This window comes from Phalaenopsis equestris, unplaced genomic scaffold (genome assembly GCF_001263595.1).
Source record: "Phalaenopsis equestris unplaced genomic scaffold, ASM126359v1 Scaffold000223, whole genome shotgun sequence".
In the NCBI taxonomy this organism is placed as follows: domain Eukaryota; kingdom Viridiplantae; phylum Streptophyta; class Magnoliopsida; order Asparagales; family Orchidaceae; genus Phalaenopsis; species Phalaenopsis equestris.
Window position 1 is genome coordinate 1,412,180 of NW_018164665.1, and position 22,249 is coordinate 1,434,428.

General features: G+C 37.1%; 3 protein-coding genes across 3 annotated transcripts; 2 read left to right on the forward strand and 1 right to left on the reverse strand.

Moving 5' to 3' along the window:
• The first annotated feature begins 1,003 nt into the window (after positions 1 to 1,003).
• Positions 1,004 to 4,048, forward strand: LOC110023217 (omega-3 fatty acid desaturase, chloroplastic-like). The gene is made up of 8 exons (XM_020722522.1): positions 1,004 to 1,671; positions 1,787 to 1,876; positions 1,967 to 2,033; positions 2,130 to 2,222; positions 2,299 to 2,484; positions 2,582 to 2,662; positions 3,350 to 3,487; positions 3,573 to 4,048. Exons 1-8 carry the CDS (start codon positions 1,196 to 1,198, stop codon positions 3,762 to 3,764), a joined length of 1,323 nt encoding a protein of 440 aa, XP_020578181.1. The 5' UTR covers positions 1,004 to 1,195; the 3' UTR covers positions 3,765 to 4,048.
• Positions 4,049 to 9,374: 5,326 nt separating this feature from the next.
• Positions 9,375 to 11,108, forward strand: LOC110023283. The gene is made up of 2 exons (XM_020722607.1): positions 9,375 to 10,720; positions 10,807 to 11,108. Exons 1-2 carry the CDS (start codon positions 9,922 to 9,924, stop codon positions 11,106 to 11,108), a joined length of 1,101 nt encoding a protein of 366 aa, XP_020578266.1. The 5' UTR covers positions 9,375 to 9,921.
• A 7,534-nt stretch (positions 11,109 to 18,642) lies between these two features.
• On the reverse strand, positions 18,643 to 21,043 carry LOC110023223 (zinc finger CCCH domain-containing protein 33-like). The gene has a single exon (XM_020722532.1). It carries the CDS (start codon positions 21,010 to 21,012, stop codon positions 18,907 to 18,909), a length of 2,106 nt encoding a protein of 701 aa, XP_020578191.1. The 5' UTR covers positions 21,013 to 21,043; the 3' UTR covers positions 18,643 to 18,906.
• Between the last annotated feature and the right edge of the window lie 1,206 nt (positions 21,044 to 22,249).

Consider the following 22,249-nt stretch of genomic DNA (forward strand, 5'->3'; position numbering starts at 1 on the left):
AGTTTTGGACTCATTGTTTGCATGGAGCCCATTTAAAAGCATAACACTTGTTCATCAATATAGCAATTTAGTTATTTACATATCTAACTCCTAAAACTTCATATTTACATATATGACATCTATATTTACATATTTAACGCCTAAAATTAAATTTTCTACAATTTTTCTTGGAAGGGAATATAAAAGGAATATCAATGAGGATTATATGGGCTTTTGCCTAGTATATATTTTTAATGTTTTTGGACTCATTTTTCCTAATTGTTTTAGCCCATTAGATGAGTTAAAATGAGATTTATTTTTACCATTAGTAATTACAAAGATATGATCATAATTAATGCAAGGGAAGAAAAAAAGGTAAAATTCCTATTAATGCACATTAAAAACTTATAAAAATTCACGGATGACTTGTTTAGTCTACTCAATTGTAAAAGTGTCATTGTTAGCATTTTCGTTATTTACATATCCAGCGCCCAAAATTATGAAAAATTTTTACATCATGACTCCAATCAGGGTGTGTCGTGTGTATAGACAGCCCATTTATGTATTAAATTAAACATTTTTATTAATCTGGGTCTGTCTGTAGATGTGTCATACACTAATCGGAGTCGTGATGTAAAACTACATTAATATTCTTGTTGGATGTAATAATTTTTTCAAAATCATGAGCAAGATAATTCTTATATATTTACTGATGTAACCCTTAAAATTTTATATTTTTATACATTTCACATGTCTTTCAAATCATTGATATTAAGAAAAAAAATGTGGCTATTAAAAGTTTATTTTTAAAGTAATTCACATTTTCATGCATAATTTTTAATAAGTATAGATATGATGCATAAGAATTGTGGGGCATGTATGCTTTCTTTTATTTTATATGGGAGTATTTATTTACATAACATGAAAGATTTAGTGGGTAGAAATGTAAGTGTACATATGCAAATACATAGAACTTTGGTGGTATTTAGGTAAATTTCATCCTTCCTCTTCGTGGCACTTAAAGTCCTAACCCTAGAACAACGCAGTTCTAGTGGGTGGACAGGAGATCCCTGATCCTCCTCTCTTCCTCGCGGTCCCCTATAGAAACGAGATAGAGGGAGAAAGCGAAGGAATCAACGAGTGGCCATCCTTCGTGCCCTAATCTGCTCCCCCTCTCCCGCTTGATTCCCGGCGGAGAGAGGCGCAGAATCCCTAAATGGCGAGTCTTGTTCTCTCCCAATGCTGCGGACTGCGCCCTCTTCCGGCCGACATTCGCTTCCGGTCGAAGACTCGGTTACCTGTAGCAACCAATCTGAGCTTCATCCATGCCGGACACCGCCGGCCGATTCTCGCCGGCCGGTTCCTGCGAGATTGGGCGTTGAAGGTGAGCGCGCCGGCGAGACCGGTTTTGGTGGAGCGGCAAGAGGGGGTGGACGTGATTAGGGTTCGGAAGGAGGAGTTCGATCCCGGGATGCCGCCGCCGTTCGGGCTGGCGGAGATTCGGGCGGCGATACCCAAACACTGCTGGGTGAAGAACCCGTGGAGGTCGATGAGCTACGTTGTGCGGGATGTCGCAATCGTATTTGGACTCGCGGCGGCCGCCATGTACGTCAACAGCTGGATTGTTTGGCCGCTCTATTGGGCTGCGCAGGGGACGATGTTCTGGGCTCTGTTTGTTCTTGGCCATGACTGGTATGGTGATGATTTTATTCAAATTATGATCTCTTCTGTTGTTTTCTCTTTCCAAGTTTTGTTAGATTAGGGTTTATGGGTTGGTTTCTATGGAATAAAGAGGGGATTTGGGCAGTGGGCATGGGAGCTTTTCGAACAGCTCGAGGCTGAATAATGTGGTTGGTCATATTCTCCATTCCGCCATTCTCGTGCCCTATCATGGATGGTGAGTTTCTTCTCCCAGTTTAGTTTGTTTTCTTCTCCGGGAGTCATTTCTTGTTTAATAGCAGAAATGGAATTGAATTTTTTTGTTCAGGAGGATAAGCCACAGAACTCATCATCAGAACCATGGCCATGTTGAGAAAGATGAATCCTGGCACCCTGTTAGTATTTCCCAAACTTCATTCGATTGGGGATAGTTTCCTTCTTCGTCTGCATTTTGGTTGATGCTTTTGTTTCTTTTCTTGTTATTTCTGCAGCTTTCTGAGAAAATTTACAGGAGCTTAGATTCAGCAACAAGGATGCTTAGATTCACATTGCCATTTCCAATGCTTGCCTTTCCCATCTATCTGGTCAGAAACTTCACCCAAATTTGTAAACTTTCAGTGAAATTTGGGTTCTTTCTAGCTAAATTGATGGCTTTTTCAGTGGGGACGAAGTCCAGGGAAGAATGGATCACACTTCAACCCTGAGAGTGATCTTTTTGTTCCCAATGAAAGGAAAGATGTCTTAACTTCTACTGCTTGTTGGATCGCCATGGCTTCTTTGCTGGCTGGACTAACCTGGTTCATGGGTCCTCTCAAAATGTTTCAGCTTTATGCCGTTCCTTATGGGGTTTGTTCTTTCTGCTTATTGCTTGCCTGAGTTGTTCTCCATGCCGGAGTGATTTAATACTGTGCCGTGAACATTTTTTTTTCTTCTTTAATTACAGTTATTTGTTACATGGCTGGACCTTGTGACTTATTTACATCACCATGGACATGAAGAAAAGCTTCCATGGTACCGGGGAAAGGTAATATCTTTCTCTCCTGATCCTTGGAATTTTTTTCATTCTTCTGGTTGACATTTGTTTGTCCTTGCTTATAAATTTTCATAGCTTTATCTTTTGCTTTTTCATCTATGATTCCTTTTAGTGGTTGATTTTAGGGGAATTTGCATACATTCCTTCCACCCAATTCTTTATATTTTTGTATCTAACATCTAAATCTTACCTTTTATATTCATACCTAACAAATCTTTCTTACCATATAAAAAATGCCAACATTTTTATCTTGGAAGATTTATATACATACCACTTAATTCCTATGTATTTACATACTAACAAGGCCTAAATTTCAATTTTCACTTATTCCCCCCTTGAAAACATCTATTTTACTTCGTAAACGTTAAAAAAGTGGTATTTTTGATGTGATATGAAAGATTTGGGTTGTATAAATGTAAAAAAGTAAACTTTAGGGTCCTTCTGCCAATGCGTTTAAGTGGGACTTAACTTAAATCTACCAAGCAGAAGAGAACTGCAAATTTTAAATTCTGGATCTAGTAAATCCAGTTTCTTCTCCATTCCTTGGTTGTCAGAGAATCTAGATTTATAGGATTTACTAAAGCTGTTACCGGACAACTCATTGATATGATTTTGAAATACTTTCCATTGAATCGACCTACTGAGAGTTAAGTTTTAATGGTCGGCCATGGCTTCTAGGAGTGGAGTTATCTTCGTGGAGGGTTGACGACACTCGATCGTGACTACGGTTTGATCAACAACATCCACCATGACATTGGCACTCATGTGATTCATCACCTCTTTCCCCAGATCCCACACTACCATCTTGTAGAAGCTGTAAGCACTACCACTACATCGAAACCATTTCAACAATTTCTTTTTTACTGCTTACTGAGGTCTCTCTCATTTTCTTCTGAAACAGACAATGGCGGCGAAGCCAGTGCTCGGAAAGTACTACAGAGAGCCGGAGACGTCGGGGCCGCTCCCTCTTCACCTCCTCAGAGTTCTGTCTAGGAGCTTGAAGAAAGACCATTATGTCAGTGATTCTGGAGACATTGTGTATTATCAGAAGGATCCTGAGCTGGTTCCTCTTCTTCTCCAAAAGTCTAACTGAGGCTGAAGATGGCAATAGGAAAGCAGCCCTCCATTGAACCAGCACTCATTTTTTTCCTCTCATCTCAGCATTGTGTAGGAAGCTGTAAGAGAGATGCTGCAGGCTTATGATTGTTAATTTGGCCATTTTATTTTTAGAACCAGTGTATTATTATCATTCATGCTGGAGTGTATTATTATGATCATCATCCAGCTCTCTGGTATAATAAAAATGAATTTAAGTAGATTTATAAATGATGTAATGATCCTTATTTTTTATTTTTAATTATTTTCTTAGGCCAAAAATGCTTTTATATGTGTATGAATTTTGGGGGAGAATGAATGACTTTTGCTTATTCATTTATTGTACAACATGTGATGCACTTTGCATCAATTTCTTTCATTGTAAGTAGGGTTGTAAAAAGCCGAGTCGAGTCAAGTTGAGTCGAGTTGGACATTGCTTTAGCTCAAGCTCGTATATAAAAAATATCTTCAAGCTCAGCTCAAGTTCAAAATTGTTTTGAGTTTGGTTTGAGCTCGATTGGAGTTTGGTTCATTTTGTGATTAATTTTTGAACGAATATATCAATGGGAAGCATGAACATGGTATTATCGTGTTGGAGAAATTATTACGTGTGGAGACTTGTCGTTTGGATGACTGTTTTGATGGCCTTTCAATGAGAGTCACGACAGTGTGGTCGCATTTGAATCATTTTTTGAATGTGGTCAGTCGTACGTAATAATTTTTCTAGCAAAACTTGCGCCCTATGATTAAAATTCACCACCTAATTCAAATATTATAAAAGAAAGTAGCCACATTTACATGCCTACAACCCAATTCTTATGTATTTACATATCAAACATTTACATTTTATTTTTTACATTTATGTCCCCCAAATCTTTCATATCATATCAAAGTATTACAATATTAATTAATTTTTAAATTCATTTATATATAATATGTCATGCCTTAAAGTTAGAATTTAGTTGTTAGATATGTAAATACTTGAGAATTGAATGGTATGCATGTAAATATTTTTTAAAAAAGTCCTTTTATATTTAATTTTATTTGAGCATTTTAATACATTTCTAAAAGTAATATAATATTATTAAAAATTTTAATTATTTGATCAAATAATTATCAAACAACCCTTGCAAACAAAGCCATAAAATAAACAATTAAACTTTGGGTTCATTTGTAAGTATTTGTGAATGGTGGCAAAACAATTCATGTCTATCACTAGGGCTATCAAAAAAGCTCATTGTTCGTGAACAGTTCATGTTCGGTTCGTTCGATAATTAAACGAGTCGAACATGAACAAATTTGTTATTGTACGAAATATTAAATCATTTAAAATAATTATATATATATATATATATATAATATATAAGTTATATAATTAATATAATATATTATTTATATATATATTAATATTAGAGATGTCAAACTGGCTCATCGTTCTCGAGCAGCTCGTGTTCGGCTCGTTCGTTAAGAAAAGAACACGAACAGTAACTTCACGAGCAATTTCGAACACGAGCTTATTTCAAATAAAACTAAATTTAAAACAAACCGAACACGAACAATAGCTATGCTTCATTCATGTTGGGTCCCTTTACACCCCTATCACGAATTTTATTTGATATTTACATACAAACCACACCATCATTATCTATTTGCATTCTCCTCTACTTTACAGACGTAGAATACATCTATACATGCAAATAAAAAATGTACAAGTATAAATATAAATATAAAGGTTATGTAAATACATGAGAATTGAATGGTGTATATGTAAATTTTTATATTAAAAAAAATAAAAAAATGGTGGCAACCAGGCATGTGCGGCAACTCCACACGTCAGTTGCGAGGAAATGTAGCAGCAGTGGCAGTACTTGACATAAAGGAGTCTGTGACTACAGTTTTCTCCATCCCTTTGTCTGGTCATCCATTCTTTCTCGTGGAGCATTTTAGGCCATAAATGATAAGCAATGATTTCAATGATTCAGCAGCAATGATATACCTAATTGTTGGAGCTCTTATTCTGTGCGGACGACGCACGCGACGGCGCACATATTTCACGTGTGCCGTCCAATAAAAAAAAATTTTAAATTGGGTCTATTGACATACACTTTTTTGGTAAAAGAAGAGTTTTTATTGGCCCACCGCACGCATCTCTGCGTGCGGTAGGCGGACGCAATAATTTTACTAATTGTTGAGGCCATTGGGAGCTCAATATAAATAATGTAAGTGAGCTAAGTTGGCTTAATGTTGACTCGCTAAAAGGCTCACGAGTTGAGTTGGTTGAGTAAATAGATTGAGTTGAAGTTTTTTGAAGCTCGTCTTATGAGCCGGCTTTTTACCTCGAGATATTACTCATGTGGATGCCTTTGTCATTGAGTTCTCATGATAAATTCATGTTTGGCCCGACTCACAGACCAGCTGACCATTTTGCTCGACTCAAGCTCAAGTTCGAGCTCATGGTTTGATGTGTGAGCCAAGCTGAGTTAAGCATGATTCAAGCCAGACTCAGAGTAATATACACCACTTAATTTATTTGAAAATAGAAAACAAAATTGAAGAACGATTTATGTAATTATAATATCTAATTTTTATTTTTCTCACGTATTTATGTATTTATAAACTTTTTAAAGTTTAAAATAGTAGTTTTTTTTATTTTATTTTATGTGACATGAAAGATTTGGATGGTAGATATGCAAAGAAAATTAAATTTAGGTGTTAAATATGTAAATACATAGGAATTGGGCGGAAAGTGATAGCCCCATATGACTTTTTTATTATCTTTTCTTATTAATAAATCTCGAACAATTAATGTATTCTTTAGTGTTGAAAAATTAAGGCGAAAAAAAATAGGAATCAATACAAATCTAGAAGAACACAAAGAGATTTAATGAGGTTCGACAAAGATACCTATATCATTAGAAGCAGAGCGGCGACTTTTCCGCTAATTAAGAAAAAGAGTACAGGATGCAGAATATGAGATAAAACCTATGGTTACATACAGACCTATAACCCTAGAAAATCCTGGCGTACAACATGTAATTGCCAAATTATCCCTGTACTGCACCCCCCAACTCACATAAGGAAACTTTCTTGATTTGTTGGACAAAATCTTCCGCTCCGCTCCGTTCTAGCATCTGTCCCTTATATGATATATGAGTCATATCTAGGGTTGTAATCAAGTCGAGCTTGAGCGAGCTCAGGCTTGGCTCGTGTTCGGCTCGTTCGAAATAGCTCGTGTTTGAAATTTGCCCGTGTTCAAAATCAGCTCGTGAACAGTGTGTTCGTGTTCGGCTCGAAATTTGCTCGTTAAACTAAAATTGAGAAAAATAGATGTAAAGTGTGAGATTCAAACCTGGGTCAAATATATACAAAAGAAGACACTAACCACATTGTCACATGAGGTGTTATGATTTAAACTTAGACATAAATATATATAATATATTATTATATAAATAATATATGTAATATATTCTTATATAAAAAGTTATACAATTTTTTTATTTCGAGCTAAAACAAACTGAACACGAGCGAACAAGGAGTTGTTCGTGTTTGACTTGTTTTCGAGCTTAAAAATTTGTTCGTGTTTGGCTCGTTCGTTAAGCCTAACGAGCCGAACACGAGCTGCTTAACGAGCCGAACACGAACTGTTCACGAACAACGAGTCAAATTGACAGCCCTAATCATGCCTAACATTTAGTTAATTAAATTGTTTACGTCGTTGGATCAGATGGCAACGGACGAAAATGACAAATGGCACCCACTTAGCACTGGGACCCCGTCAATTTTGTCAAATCACACGCACCTCTAATTTGAAACAAATTTAAATAACATTTTATTTCCAAGGGGCAAAATTAAAATTAATATTTCAATAGGCATTTACATATATACCACACAATTCTTATCAAGGATATTTTACCCGGCGATCCTTCGGTCGCGATGACGCTCGCGGCTATTTCTCATTTCGGGCGATGATTACGACGATAACTCCTCGGTGATTCTTCGGCTCCAACAGGTTTGGTTCAATGTGCGAGTAAGGAAACCGTCGTATTTCAATCTCGCCCGACTTCTATGTTGTGCTCTTTGATTTACATTCGAAACAACTTTTTATGAAAAAAATGATTTTGGAGATTTTACGTGTTAATAAACGTTGGAGCTTGGACAGAAGCTCATTACTGTTGGGTTTTATGCCAGTACACATAGACAACAGGGGAACTAGCAGTGGGTCGTCGAAAGACCTCGTTATGCCCATGTAAGTAAGTATTTATAGCCTTATGTAGAGTGTTATTTATCATTAGGTTTTACTTATGTAGGATGACTAGAGTAAATCGCAGCAGTCAGTCTCATTCTGACTACTATGACTTTTGAGATTTGGAAGGAAGCTACTTAAAAAAAAGAAAGGGAAGGTTTATGGCTTGGGCACACCAAGCACTCCCATTCAAATTAGAGTTTGTCATCACCTGTTGATGATATAATTTCCGAGCACCAACTTCAATGTTGAGTTGCATGCTAGAGATGCCTGGGTCGAGAGGCTCGAGGCGACCAACCGACCCACTATTCAAATTGACAATTTTATGTGTTTGACAACAAATTGGATTTGATACTCGAAATTAATTGCAAAATTAATTGCTTTTAATTTCTTATCTATATTTTTCTACAGTTTTTCTTGCATGAATCCTGTCATTTATGATTTGCTGCAGAAAAAAAAAAGAATATAATTAATGGACATCATTAATTATTTGATTAATTCTTTAATTGACCTAATAATATGATGAAATTAATAAATATGCATGCTACAGCTTCCCTTGAAATTTCTCTTGGGATTTGGTTTCTCAGGCTTCCTCTTCGGCATTGGTAGCTTTCCAATTTATTCTTCTGCTGTGCTTCGGTTGAAGCTCTTGGGTAGAGAGAGAGAGAATGATAGGAGGAGAGTAGAGGAGACGGAAAGATTTAGAAAGAAAGTGTTTCCTTGTAATCGTCGAGGTGATCAGCGGGTGTAATTCCTCAAGCTAATAAAATCTTTTGCAACTCTGTGGACGTAAGCAAATTGCCGAACCACGTAAATCTGTGTGTTTCCGCTGTATTTTTTATTTTGTGAATTTCTCGTTCTAATTTCGTTTTATTGTCATCGTTTTTTCATAACAATAAGGAGCTACAACAAAACATACGTCACTCTGTCAAACATCCTTCGAGTGACGTGCAAGAGGGGGAGATCGAGGATGAGTGCGAGGACCACTATGCATTTTTTTTTTTCCTTTATATTTGCATATTACGTGGTATGTCATTCGCAAACATATTGGATGTTACATTGTAAGGCATTCTTAAGTCATATCTTGCTCATAATAAGAACCCATAACAAGCTTGATTTGAAATGCCATTAAGAGAGGAGTCAAAAAGCATGTGTTAGACATATGATTGGGAAAGGATCTAATATCATTCCGCTTTGTGGGGATCATTTATTTTATTTTATATTTATAATGAATAAAAAATATAATATTTGAGCATACATATTACTTGATCCTCACTCTAAGTAATGATTCATCTTATATATTTGCCTATAATAAGTGTCTCTTTATAGATCTTTCTTCCCATTCTACAAAACAAGAAAGACTTGTTAATGGTACACCACCGGTCCCATGGTGCCTCCTTAAGTCACAAATGCCGGCCATTTATCCCCCCAGTGAGATTATAACGCTTCAGCCCTGACCGCTGACCACTGACCCGTCTTCTCCTCTCTCATCTCTGCCCCCATCTCTTGTCTTCTTCCTCCAGCCATGCCCCCACCCAAATAGTTCGCCCCCTGAAAGAACAAAAACATCTCCTTTCATCTCTCTCTCTCTCGAATCCCTTCCTTACTCTCCTCCTCTTTAGCTTCCTCTCCAATCCCAAAGTGTGAATGCCAGACCCTCTTGGGCTCCACATGGAGCCCATCACAGCCTTACTTTTTCCGGACAGCAATCACTGAGACCCTTCTTTTCTATCACGTCACCTTTGTTCAAAAACAGATCCCGCTCTCTCTTCGTCCCCCTCGTTGGCTTATCTTCCGTCCACATTCCATTCCCTCCTCTTCAAAAAATTCATTCTTTGACATCAGGGAATGCTGATTCGTTGAAACGAGTGAGAAAAATCATTTCTTTCTTCTTTTGCGGCCGTTTGCTGAAATGAGAGTTGCCGCTCCCCCTCCGTTTGAGCTGGGCTCCGGTCGCCGTGAAGCTTCCGGCTGCATCACCGGGGTTCTGCAACGGATTCTCTGCAGGAATTTGCGAGAAAGGAGGTTTGCTGATGAAGAAGAACAAGTCGTTGGGTTAAGAAAGGAGGAGAGAGGGAAATCTGAGGCCGGTGCGCCGGCGAGCTCTAGCCCGGGAGTGGTGGCGCGGTTGATGGGGCTTGAATCTTTGCCGGCCTTCCCTTATTCTCAACCTGAGGCCATATCCAGAACCCGGTCTGCTAACTCTGCAGAGCCATGGAAGGGTTCCGGGATTCTCGGCGAGCAGAAGTGCGGCATTGCTGGTTCAGAGCTCCGGAAATCACAGTCTTTCAGGGAGGTTCGCTCGTACTTGAGGAAGGAGAGCGAGGAGTTTCTGGTTTTGAGTTTTGGCGATTATGACGAGTGCGAAGCTTCGGAGCTGAATGATAAAAAGAGGGATTTTTGTTCTGAACAGTGTACTACGAAGGTGAACAGAGCGGAGAAGAAGAAGTCAAGAAATAAGAGTTTCGTCAATTCCGCAGAGATTGTTCTGAATGATTTGAAGAGCTCTGTTCCTCCATTTGTAGATCACATTTCTATTTCTGAAACTGAAATTGCTGAAAGAAGCTCGTCTTGTAGAAAGAAGATATCTTTTGGTCAGAGGGAACTGGAAACGGATTGCGGCTCTCAGAATTCCAGTCCTGTTTCAGTTTTGGATCTTCCTCTCGTTGCAGATGGCGATTGTATCACCAGCCCGGATTCCTCCATTACTGGTAACGCAAAAATCAAATTTTTATCATTTTTTTCTGTTTGCGTTTCAATCTTTATGCATTGATAAAGTTAGCATTTTTATCTTAAGTTTGTAAAGTTTCCATGGTGTCCGAGGAAGAGGACTCAAGGAAGAAGGTTTTGTTGGAGGTTGAAGATGATTGCAGGAAAGCAGGGAGGTGTGGCTTAGCAGCACAAGATTTGCCGGACATTTGGGCGCTCATTTGCAGTCTGGCAGGGGATGATCTGAACAATTCAAAGTGGGCTCAAGCGAACATTGTCAAATCTGAAGAAGCTGAGGAGATTGGGTTTGTGGTTTGGCAGCACATGTTGGAGATTCTTCTGAACGAAGCCATATTTGAAATGTTTTATGAGTGCAGAACTGTATATTGAATTGAAAAAAAATAAAATCATAAAGAAAAAGTACTTTTTTTTTAATCTTGCAAGAAGAAAAATCTAATCTTTACTGATCTTATCTAAACCGCTTGGTTTGTGATGAAATTAAAAATATATGTTTTTGTTTTTTAGTTGGGTTTAGCATTCTATGAATTTTCAACATATACTGAGACAGGGCCTTATGTGCTCCAAGGAGGGGGTGCCACGTAGGCAATGGTCCCACCGTGGTGCCTACGTGGCACCCCTCATTGGAGCACTGATGCATCAGTACTCCTGAGGTAATATTTTTTCTTTATGAATAGCTCGTTGTTCGTGAATAGTTTATGTTCGGCTCGTTAAGAAGCTTACATTCTATTCATCCGCTAAAGTAAACGAGCCAATCACAAATACTTTTTTTGTACTCGATATTTAAACGGGTTGAACACTAACAAAGATTTATTGGTTAATGTTCGGCTCATTTTTGCTCAAAATACCACTCATCAATTATATATATATATATATATATATTGATTAATAGTATTTTTAAAAATTTGAATTGACTACAAAAATTTATAATCAATTAAATTTATTAATTTAAAAATAGAATAAAAATATGATAAATTATATTTAAAAGATTTTTTAATATAAACAATAAGAGTTAAATCTTACCCTAATCATTAACATCTTACGGCTGTGTGATTAGGGTTATCAAAATAACAATTTGTTTGCGACCAGCTCTTAAACAAACGACCGAACACGAACACACTTTGGTGTTCGAAATATCAGATTAGTGATATTTTTTAACGAGCCGAACACGAGTTGAGCTTGTTCTCGCTCGTGTTCGCCTCGTTTATACCCATATACAGAGATATTTTGAAAAGGAAGAAAGAATCACAGGGCTTAGCCTAGTTAAAATAATTCATTATATAATTGTGAGTGCATAGGTTCATTCTTCTCCTGGATTAGGGAAGATTAAGTTTTAAAGTTGTACAATTATAACTTATTTATAATAGTTGTAATCTGATTGTAATGAATATAGTTCTCGGTGATAGCATGTTACAAAGGCTGTAGTTGATTGTTATACATGCAACGTCTCGAGATTCATGCAGGATGATGGAGTTTGTTGATGGTGTATAGAATTGTGAAGTATATAAATAAGTTTTGAATGATGGGTTAATTTTGGATTTTATGTATGATACAAGAAAGCTACATAATGATTGAGAATTGAATAGTTGTTTTTCAGGATGCCAAAATTATTTTTATTTAGTTATATTATGTAGATTAGTTATTCGAAAGATGGTTTCTTTTTTTTTTTTTTTTTTACAATTTTTTAAATCAATTATTAAATATTATTTAATTTGTAAAGTCTTATGAAATATTATAAGCTCAGTTTTACACATAAAAAATGAAAAATTAATTTCGTTTTTCAATATTAAAAAAAAAAAAAAATTAAAGTAATAGTTTGAATTAGAGCAAACTGATTAAAATGTAAAGTAGTTATGGATCTATCGCTTTGAATTATGAATGTTAAAAATGTGTTCCTCATGAAGACCGACCTGAGGAAATTGACCCTCGGGTTGTTTGACAGATATCTGATGAGAGTAATCATATCATTTACAAACTTCAAGAGAATGTTTATAACACATTTGACGAGTGACTAAAAGCCCCAAAAATAGTTCATTTACCTGTGGTAGATCAGGCTTGGGCAGAGCGAGAGCCGCTTGTCACCTCCCAAAAAAGCCCTTAAGAGAGGTGGGCAGCCCAGGACTTAAATACTGTTTTTCGGCTCTACACCTAGCCAATATGGGACTATTTGTCCGTGGCACTCTTCTCCACCCATTCATGTGACGCCCTCGTCACGGATCAACTGCACCGAGGGTCCCACTTGACCATGGAGAGTCCACACACCTGACAGGAAGTAATCTGCTCTGATACCACTTGTCACCTCTCAAAAGAGCTCTTAAGAGAGCTTGGCAGCCCAGAACTTAAATAATGTTTTTCGGCCCTACACCTAGCCGATGTGGGACTATTTGTCCGTGACACGCTGCTCGTTCTATCACTTGATTCCAGAAAAAGATGTTGGAGATGCAAGTTAAGGTACCCGCAGTAGGCCGAAGGGTTGAAAGAATGTTTGATAGTGTCAAGAAATTTATTTTATTTGAAAAGAGAGTAATGAGCAATATAGAGGGTTCTTTTGTAAATAAAAATTATTAAAATCCTTACAAGAGAAGATTAGTTTCCCTTGGAACGATGCGTTCACCACTTACTGTGGGAGAATATTTAGAAAGGAAAGAAAAGGTAAATTTACATAGATACCCCACAGATCTTATATATTTACATAGATACCACCTAAACATTCGTATTTACATTTATACCACTCAAATCCTTAACATCACATTAAAATTGCCATCACCATTATCTTATTAAAGGTTATAATACTCCATTTCAGGTGTTAGATGTGCATAATAATTGTATGTAAATACATAAAAATTAGGTTTTTTTATGTAAATGAGCTTTTTCTGTTTATTTAAATTTTGATGAGGACAGAAATAGAACTTTTTTCAAATAATCCACCGCAGCTACTCGCCCATTTGGACTGATTCAATATACCAGAGTTATTAATCTTATCAAAGTCGTATTTTTTATGGTATTTAAATAAAAAATTGCAATGTTACCGCCCAATAGTAATTAATTCTTTTCCAAAAAAAATGATAGTTAGTTTGTAAATATGGAGCCGACTTGTTCGTGTTCGACTCGTTTATATTTCGAGCTAAAAAAGTGTGTTCGTGTTCGGTTCGTTTGCTTAGCGAGCCGAATACAAGCCGTTCACGAACAAAGAGTCATTTTGACAGCCATAATCATGTAACCATCAAATGTTAAAAATTGGGGCAAGATTTAAAACATCACTTGAATCTAATTTAATAATTAGTATTATATTTTCTTCATTAATACTTTTAATTGATTATAAATCTTTGTAGCTTTGTAGTTAATTAAATTTTTTATACTACTCATAAAATATATATATATATATAATTGATTAGTAGTGTTCGGCTCGTTAACTTAGCAAACGAGCCGAACACGAGCTGTTCGTGATCAACGAGTTGTTTTGACAGCCCTAATGTTACCCACCCAAAGTTTGGAAAAATTATTCTATACGGCAGAGATGCATACAGTGTCTGATCTCCACCGTCGATCACGGCGAAATATACGACGGTGAGCCCTATCTTAACTTTCTATTAAAAAAGATTGTTGTGATGGACAGTAGAGATCGGACACCGTATGTACCAGTATATAATAATTTTTCCAAATTTTGACGAGGTGATATTTGCAATAAAAAAAAGAAAGAAATGTGTGTTACGGGTACTTGATTTTTGCATAAAAAATGTGCATGCAGCTAAATTCTTAATATGAAGATAATATGTAAATTATAAAATAAAGAGATAAATTAATAAACAAAATAATAATCTCCAATGAAAAATCCAAGATTTATTTTGAATTTTTTTTTTTTGGGGGAAGATTTAAATACATACCATTCAATTCGTATGTATTTACATGTGATTCTCTTGATTCATAACAAGCTTTATATTAAATAAGCACGACTAGCTTAAAGTTTCGATCGAAAACATTTCGATCCAAAATTTTGGCTCGTTACTCGGCTCATTTATTTCGATCTGAGCCAAAATTCTCATCAATTTTCGAGCGATTAAAAATCTTCGATTTAAATTTTTTAAATTCATATCTCTAATATTAGTGAGAATGTTAACGATATGATTTCGACCCGAGCAGGGATTGGCTCAAAATCGGCTAAAAAAAAATCGAACCAAAATTTTGGCTCGTGGCTCGGTTTGTTTATTTCGATCCGAGTTAAAATTCAAAACAACTTTCGATAACAATCTCCAAGCTAAACGTCACTCGTGTCCAAAGCTACCCTTCCCCTTCCCCTAAACCTTTAATCATACATAGTTATTGGATTTGTAACTTAATATAGGAGCTTTTTACCCACATATACCCTCCACAAGTATTGGATTAATCCTTAGATTAAGTGATTCAACCAATTTATCTTGGCCCTAGACCCAAGCCTAGGGTTGTCTAATATTTTAATAAAAATAAAATATTATAAATTTTGGGCTATTTATGGAGCTCTTGTTGATTACTTTATTTTTTTTACATTAAATATATTAAGATACATTAAAATATGTTTCATAAGTTTAAAATTTATGCATCAATCCATCAACTATGAGGCTTGAATCTTCAAATTAGTACAAGCCAATCACAAACCTTCAATATGTGGATTATTATTTTGTTAAACTTGAAATAAGTCCTTAATATCCATTAGTGGGTGTTTTCTAAATAATAATATTATTTACTTTTAGGAATGATGCATTATTTATAAAATAATTCTTTCTCATCTAACATACTAAAGTAATTCATATCTATGGAGGCAAGTAAATCATACAAAACCTCTTTAGCTTGTAAGAAATATTTAAAGATTTGTTTTTTTTTTTCTAAACTTTTATGTGATACAAAATATGATTGTAGTGGATGGCCTTTGGTAAGATTATTGGCTAGAAGTAGTTATGGATCCTTAGATTAATATCTGAGGATGGGTTGTAGAGTTTTTAGTGTAGTGGTGAGTGGTTTAGTGGTGTATATTAGCGAGAATGCCAAGACAAATTTAGTTTTGGCTAATTGGGATTGATTCAGGAAATCATTTTAGATAATATATATTAAGTAGTCTAAATGGCAAGAATTTTTTGACTATGGTTAGATTAGGATGTTAACCCATAATATGGAGTGGATACTAAACTTTCGTTAAATCTAATGGAGTTTTAAGGTATAAGAAATGTAACTAAGCCTGAATTTCCAAAATTTGATTGAGAAACTCAAGGAGGGAATCAGAGTGAAAGAAAGGTTTTGATTACTAGATAATCAGTTTTGAAGAATTATTATACAGTGAAAAAAGAGTTGGGAAGAGTATATAATTTAAGTTAGATAGGATTAGTAAGCAATTTAAGAGAAACATAAGGATAACTACCTAACTCACACTTCTACACAAAATACATGAAGCCAACAAGCTTCAAATGAATTAAAAATGCATATTTACAAAAATATTTAATTCATTAATTAAAATTTAAAAGCATTTTATTTCGTACTTATAAATACAAGATGGAACTTAGGCTAACACTTTTTAAGGAAAAATTAGAAGAAAAGAAACATAAAAAGTGGGTTTAGTGACTATTTGTAAAGGAGAAGTTCCAATTGCTTTTTTTAATGCATTCTTCGTTCTAAAATATGTCAAAACCTGGAATACAAGTTTATAGTTGAAATTTTAAAATAAAAGAATTAGCAAAAGGGCTCTTCATCACGCACTTAAATTTAGTTATGTCTATTATTAGTTTTCTTTGGTTTAGAATTTGATCCTGTAATTAGACCCTTAGCTTGATTCTCTTGATTCATAAGTTGTTTTATATTAATAAGCACGACTAGCTTAAATTTAACTAGACATTAATAAAACCCTCCATGATTAAAGACTGATGTATTAATATTCCTCACCAGCCCTTTTATTTTGTCTTAGAATAGATTGGACCTAAGTTGAACCTTCATTGATCTCGATAAATCCTAATTGGATTCTTTGTGAGCCTTTGGAATCAATTATTGTGATTAACAAAATTATGTTTAGCCTCCTACCCTATAACCATGACACCCCCTCCCCCAGCCCACAACACACACACACACCCTTTATCTGAGTGTATAAATGAGTGTATAAACTCATTGGAAACTTAGACACATGGATTTAGTCCTTATTGAACATAAACCTAGCTTGAACATAGATTAAGTCAACATTTAGCTCAATTACTTCATGATTTGACCAATTGACTATTTTTGCTTAATTTAGGTCAGTCCAACTTATGGAATTATTATTTTTTAAATCTAAGTACTATTAAACATTAAAATATTTAAGAGATCAATTAAGTCTTCCTTAAAGAAATTAATTAAACACAATAAAACTAATTAGCTAAGCCCAACCCTTCCATAAGTAACCTAAAATCTCTAATTAAGCAACTTAGATATGTTAAACCCTTTCTAGAATAAATAAAGATATTAACCTAAATTGATAATTAAAATGTCAAGCTAGGTAGTCATGGAATTAAAGGGGTTTCTTTCTTAAATCAACTCTAAGACATATTTTCTAAGCTCTTATGCCTTTTATGGAATATAAACTTTATTATAGTTAGCATGATATCCACATACATTTCTCTAATATCATTAAACTTGTGAAGAGACTTTTGAAGGGATTAAGCTAACTACTAAACCATTTCAACAAGTTAGTCCAAAGCATCACATTAATTTCTTAAGCAAAGAAAGCTCCCTAAGTGTTTCCAATTATGTTGTGGTAATCCGCAATAAGGCCTAATTAGAACTAAGAGCATTCACCCTATAAGATTACCTTTTTCCCCTACTTCTTAAAGCTCATTTCTTGCTCCATTAGCTCCTCTCAACCAAAAAGAGATAAAATAAGCATTTAATTATATGTGGGGCACAATAAACTCCTTCTCGATCGTCCTAACTTAAAAAATGATAACAGAATGACCAATAAATCAACCAAGAAAAGTCAAAAGGAGAAAACCTAATTAGAACTTCGTTTCAATGTGATGAAGCCCTTAAATTGATGGAAGGCTAGTCATAGCTCTAGCCTAAGTAAATTGATTTAGAATCTATAGGATTCATAATGATAAAGGCAATGAATTGATTAATTTTCCCATGGGATGTCATGGATAGGTTATATGGGTAGAACAAAAAAAGGGTGCTTAGGATTTAGACAAATTTGAGACTAACCCTTGTAAGCTTTAATAATTAATCTTACATAAAAATAAGAATGATGAACATTAAATAAAAGGTTTATGATGTTAGAAAACTAATGGTGGTGATTTTTTAGATTTTCGACCAATTAACAAGTCATTATAAAGTTTTTAAGGCAGTTTCTCATCACAAAATATCATCTCTATGTATTAGTACTTCACCTAGCTTATTTGGGGTTAATTGATGCAAAGCAATAAGTGTAATGAGAGAATGATTAGGATAGATATAAGGGTATTTGAGGTGTCAAGGGTGAAGGGAGGTACAAATTTAGGTTTTTTTAAGTCTTATATACAATTTACATACAATAACTTATGACAAACCTAAATCCTAATTGATGAGAAGCCAAGTTTCACTAATGATCAAATAACCCCCCAAGTTTTTTCATACAAAATTGAATAACTAGAATAAAATTTTTATTCAATAGAATTATAATTACTAAGCATGACATTATTTATTAACTTTTTCAAGCTTAATAAGTTAATAATGTCATCACAGCAAATAAAATACTAATCACATGGACTAAAATGTTGTATTTTTAGCAAATAAAATGTAGTATTTAAAAAATATATATATACTTTCTTTAATTTTGAGTTAAAAAGAGCTAAACACAATCATAATTAAAGCTTAAAAGAATGATTAGGGAAGGGTAAGGAAATCAGCACATCAGTAGAGATTCATGCAAACAAGCAGCTTTCTCCAAACGTCTAAATTTAATGATATATTCAACAACTATGAATGAAAGAACAAGCACAGGCAGCCTCCACGCAGTTCAGATTCCCCCCTTCGGGCATTCCTATCTTCATCTATAAGAGGCAGCCGCTGAAGAACATAAATATAATGGATTGAGAACAAGATGAAAGAAAAAATAACAAAAAAATTATAACAAATTAGCTCCATAACTATCAGTATCCATCCATGGCTTCCCAGAAGGACCCTTATGCTGATGCTTCTTCTACTACTCTTGCGCAGTGACTGGAACAACAATGTTATTGGCTGCGTTTCCCCTGAAGTTAAAAGACGCAGACTTTCTCAGCTTGTTCAGCTCATCTTCTTGTATCCCCCAATCCAGCTTCCCCTTGGGGGAACCCCAATCAGATAGACCAAGAGAAGAGGTTGTGCATGCTGATATCGGCGGCGGAGCAGCGGCGGAATTGCGAGCAACGGCGGCACGATCAATGAAGCTCTGGCTTCTCTTCGCAAAGCCGGGCTGCCGGGAGTTCAGGATAGCCTTCGCCATGGAATGTTCAAGCCCGTAAGGCGAGGAAGTGACAGTGGGGGAAGAAGGTAAGCTGCTCCCATAGCCAGAGAGCAGCTGTTGGGTCATGCTTTGGTTCATTTGCAGCCCGGTGGCAGCACTGGTTGCCTGCTTCAACGAAAGACTCTGCAATGGGGAAAGCATGGAGGAGTCCAGAGATCCAAAGAGATCACTGTAATCTGTAACACGCGAAGCGACGGAGCTCAAGGAGCCAGCTTTCCAGTTCGAGCGAGGAGACGATAAGCTTGACATTTCATCAAGCAGTTTTTGCTGGTAACCATCGAGTCCGAGCAAATCGTTATCATAATCAAAATCTCTTGCGCTCAAAGTTGATTTCAACCTGCTGCTTGGAAGCTGTAAAACCGGCGGCTGGACCATGCTTCCGGCGAGATTCATCCAGGCCGATGTTGAGGCTAAGGCTGAGGAAGCCGAAGGTGATATAGGCGAAGCGGGGGTGGACTGCATCATCATCAGAGCTGCAGCCATGTCGAGAGATGAAATCCCCATCTGAGACGACCTTGGTGACGAAAGAGCCACTCCTGCAACAGAAGCCGTGGTTGGATTCACAGATCGGAGCTCCTCCGTCTTGTGAGCAAAGAAGCAGACGCGTCGATTGCAGCCAGTCTCGTCTTTACAGAGACGAGTGCGATACTGAGCTGGATGAAGCCAGGATTCAAACACCCCATGGGCGTACTCACAGTTGTCTCCTTTCAAGCACGAAGCTTTACGGAAATCAGGGCATGGAACGCAGCTGTAGGTGTACTTCCGGGGATCGCGGCGGCGGGCGTTCTCCCCTGGATGTACGAAGGGGCACTCAGTCCAGTCGTGCGAATAAGCCCTGGAGCAAGGTTTCACCTTGAAGGTATACATGCGGAACTCGTCCGTTCCATAAATCCCTTTCTGGATATCCGGAAGCGTTAAATCCGGCGGATACTCTTTCTTCTCCCCTGTTAACTTGGACGGAGATGAAACCCGAGGACAAGGAGCTTTCAAAATGACCTCCAGTTCTCTCGCCATCGATGAAGAAAATTGCTTGGCTATCACATCTCCGGGGCGATTTCCCATGGAATCAACTGCGTCCACATCGGCGGAAGCTTCGATCAAAAGCTTCACGGCCTGAAGCGAGGCAGCTGATCCACCCGCAGAGGCGCAGTGGAGGGCGGTTACGCCGTCGGAGCCGCAGCGGCGGTTGACATCAGCTGAGTTCCGGCTGAGGATGTAGCTGAGGACGGAAGTGCTTCCGTAGAGAGCAGCGATGGCAAGCGGCGTCCGGCGGTCGTAAGCCATCTTTCTCGCCGGCGAGGACACCGGTGCCACAGAACGAGAGTACCATTGGGCGGAGGAATCCAGATCAAGATCGGATTTTTCTACGGTTTGCTTGAAGGCCGCAAGGTCATCCGCCGCAGACAGCTCGAGAAGGAGGGAAACGGTCTCCTCCGCCATTGATGGATGGATCGTCGTCTTCCTCGAGTCATCGGCTTCCATGGATAGCGGCGATGGATGCGAGAATTGCTTCTTGGGACCGCGGCTCATGGGTAGAAGAGAGGCTAGAGGGTTGCGCTTAGTTTCTACTGGACCAGTAGGAGGAGGGCGGCCATTAAATAAGGAGAGAGAATCTGAATGCGGGGAGAAGCAGCCTCCATGCTTCCTCTGTTTCTGGTCAAAAGGCAACAGCGCACCGTAGTTGCCTTTGTATGGCACCTGCTTTCCACTTGCAAATGAAGGCGAAATGAAATGCAAATTCAAATTCGGGCCTGCCCGCGGGTAGCACGGAGAAGCGAGGCGCGGGCTTGTTGGGCATGACATGTTTTGACCGGAGGTTCGGTCACGCTGACCGCGTTCGCCCTTTGCTCTCCGCGTGACGTACGGTGGGTTGCGCGTGTCAATTTTTCACTCCCTTATTTATTTATTTATTTTTAATTTAATGCATATAATTCTATAAGTTTTAATAAGGCCTTAATCTTAACGCCCCCTAATTTTTAAAGCAGAACTGCCGGCCCGAATTGAATATTAAAAAAAATATATATTTTTTTCTTATTTTATTTCATATTTATGCCAACAATAAGTTGCAATGAATAAAAATAAAAAAAATAAAATTTTATTTTCTTTAAAGATTTAGAGTCAACTTTACACAACTATAATAATTTGAATAAACATCAGTAAAACTATCATAAAAAAATTGATATTCAAAAATCTGTGGTGGCTATTATAACTTTTTTTTTTACTTTTAAAAATTTATCGTAGCTCTCTGGTAACTATTATACTTATGGTTCTTAGTTATTTCTCGTCCCCTGCGAATGTTGTGTTTGGGAGCATAATTTTTGCCACCATTTTGTGGATTGTCGACTGCGGATTGGCAAAAGCCGAATCAGAGGGGGGTGAGGGCGTTCTACGGTATGAGCTTCATTCCGAGTGGTGAATGTTGTCCCTGCCTCTCTTCAATTCTGAAAATTCCTTATCTTAGTCCCCAAAAATATCATCCGCCCCCTCCCCTCGGCTGTCATGTGTGTGTAGGGTAATCCCAAGCTGCTAGAGTAGTCAAAGGAAGGGAGAAGGTAATCTCTAGACGGTAAAGATAGTTAGAGCATGGTACCATGGAGCCGTCATCCCCAACTAATAGGACCCTATGTCCACCTGATCCTGAAGGTAGTCGAACTAACACGTCTAAAGAACTCCGGTCAAAGATACATGAATTGTGTCTTCCGCGGAGACCTCGATAGCCCTATGATTAATGGAAGAAAACTCTATCATACGACTACAAGGTGGAGCTCCAAGTTGTGGGACTTATATCCGCTGAAGTAGTGAGAAGGCCATTGGAAAGTAAAAGAAGGGGAAGTTCAGTTATAAAACTGGAAACATCCAAACAAAGGACTTATACCTCGTCTGGGTTGGGATCCTTTAACGACCTACGAGCACCAGACAACTACTTAAGTAGAAATCTATGTTGGGTCAGCCAGGTTCGAGAATCATAGTGGCTTCTCCTCAGGACATGTAAATGTTGCAGTTACTAGAACAGTCCTTAGGTATTGTGAAAACTCTATTA

Bases quoted from the DNA above. Each gene is read 5' to 3' on its own strand.
- LOC110023217 (XM_020722522.1), top strand. From the start codon at position 1,196: ATGGCGAGTCTTGTTCTCTCCCAATGCTGCGGACTGCGCCCTCTTCCG. The intron at 2,223-2,298 runs GTCAGAAACTTC...TGGCTTTTTCAG, and splicing joins TTGCCTTTCCCATCTATCTG to TGGGGACGAAGTCCAGGGAA. The intron at 2,663-3,349 runs GTAATATCTTTC...CATGGCTTCTAG, and splicing joins TTCCATGGTACCGGGGAAAG to GAGTGGAGTTATCTTCGTGG.
- LOC110023283 (XM_020722607.1), top strand. From the start codon at position 9,922: ATGAGAGTTGCCGCTCCCCCTCCGTTTGAGCTGGGCTCCGGTCGCCGT. The intron at 10,721-10,806 runs GTAACGCAAAAA...TTTTATCTTAAG, and splicing joins CCCGGATTCCTCCATTACTG to TTTGTAAAGTTTCCATGGTG.
- LOC110023223 (XM_020722532.1), bottom strand. From the start codon at position 21,012: ATGTCATGCCCAACAAGCCCGCGCCTCGCTTCTCCGTGCTACCCGCGG.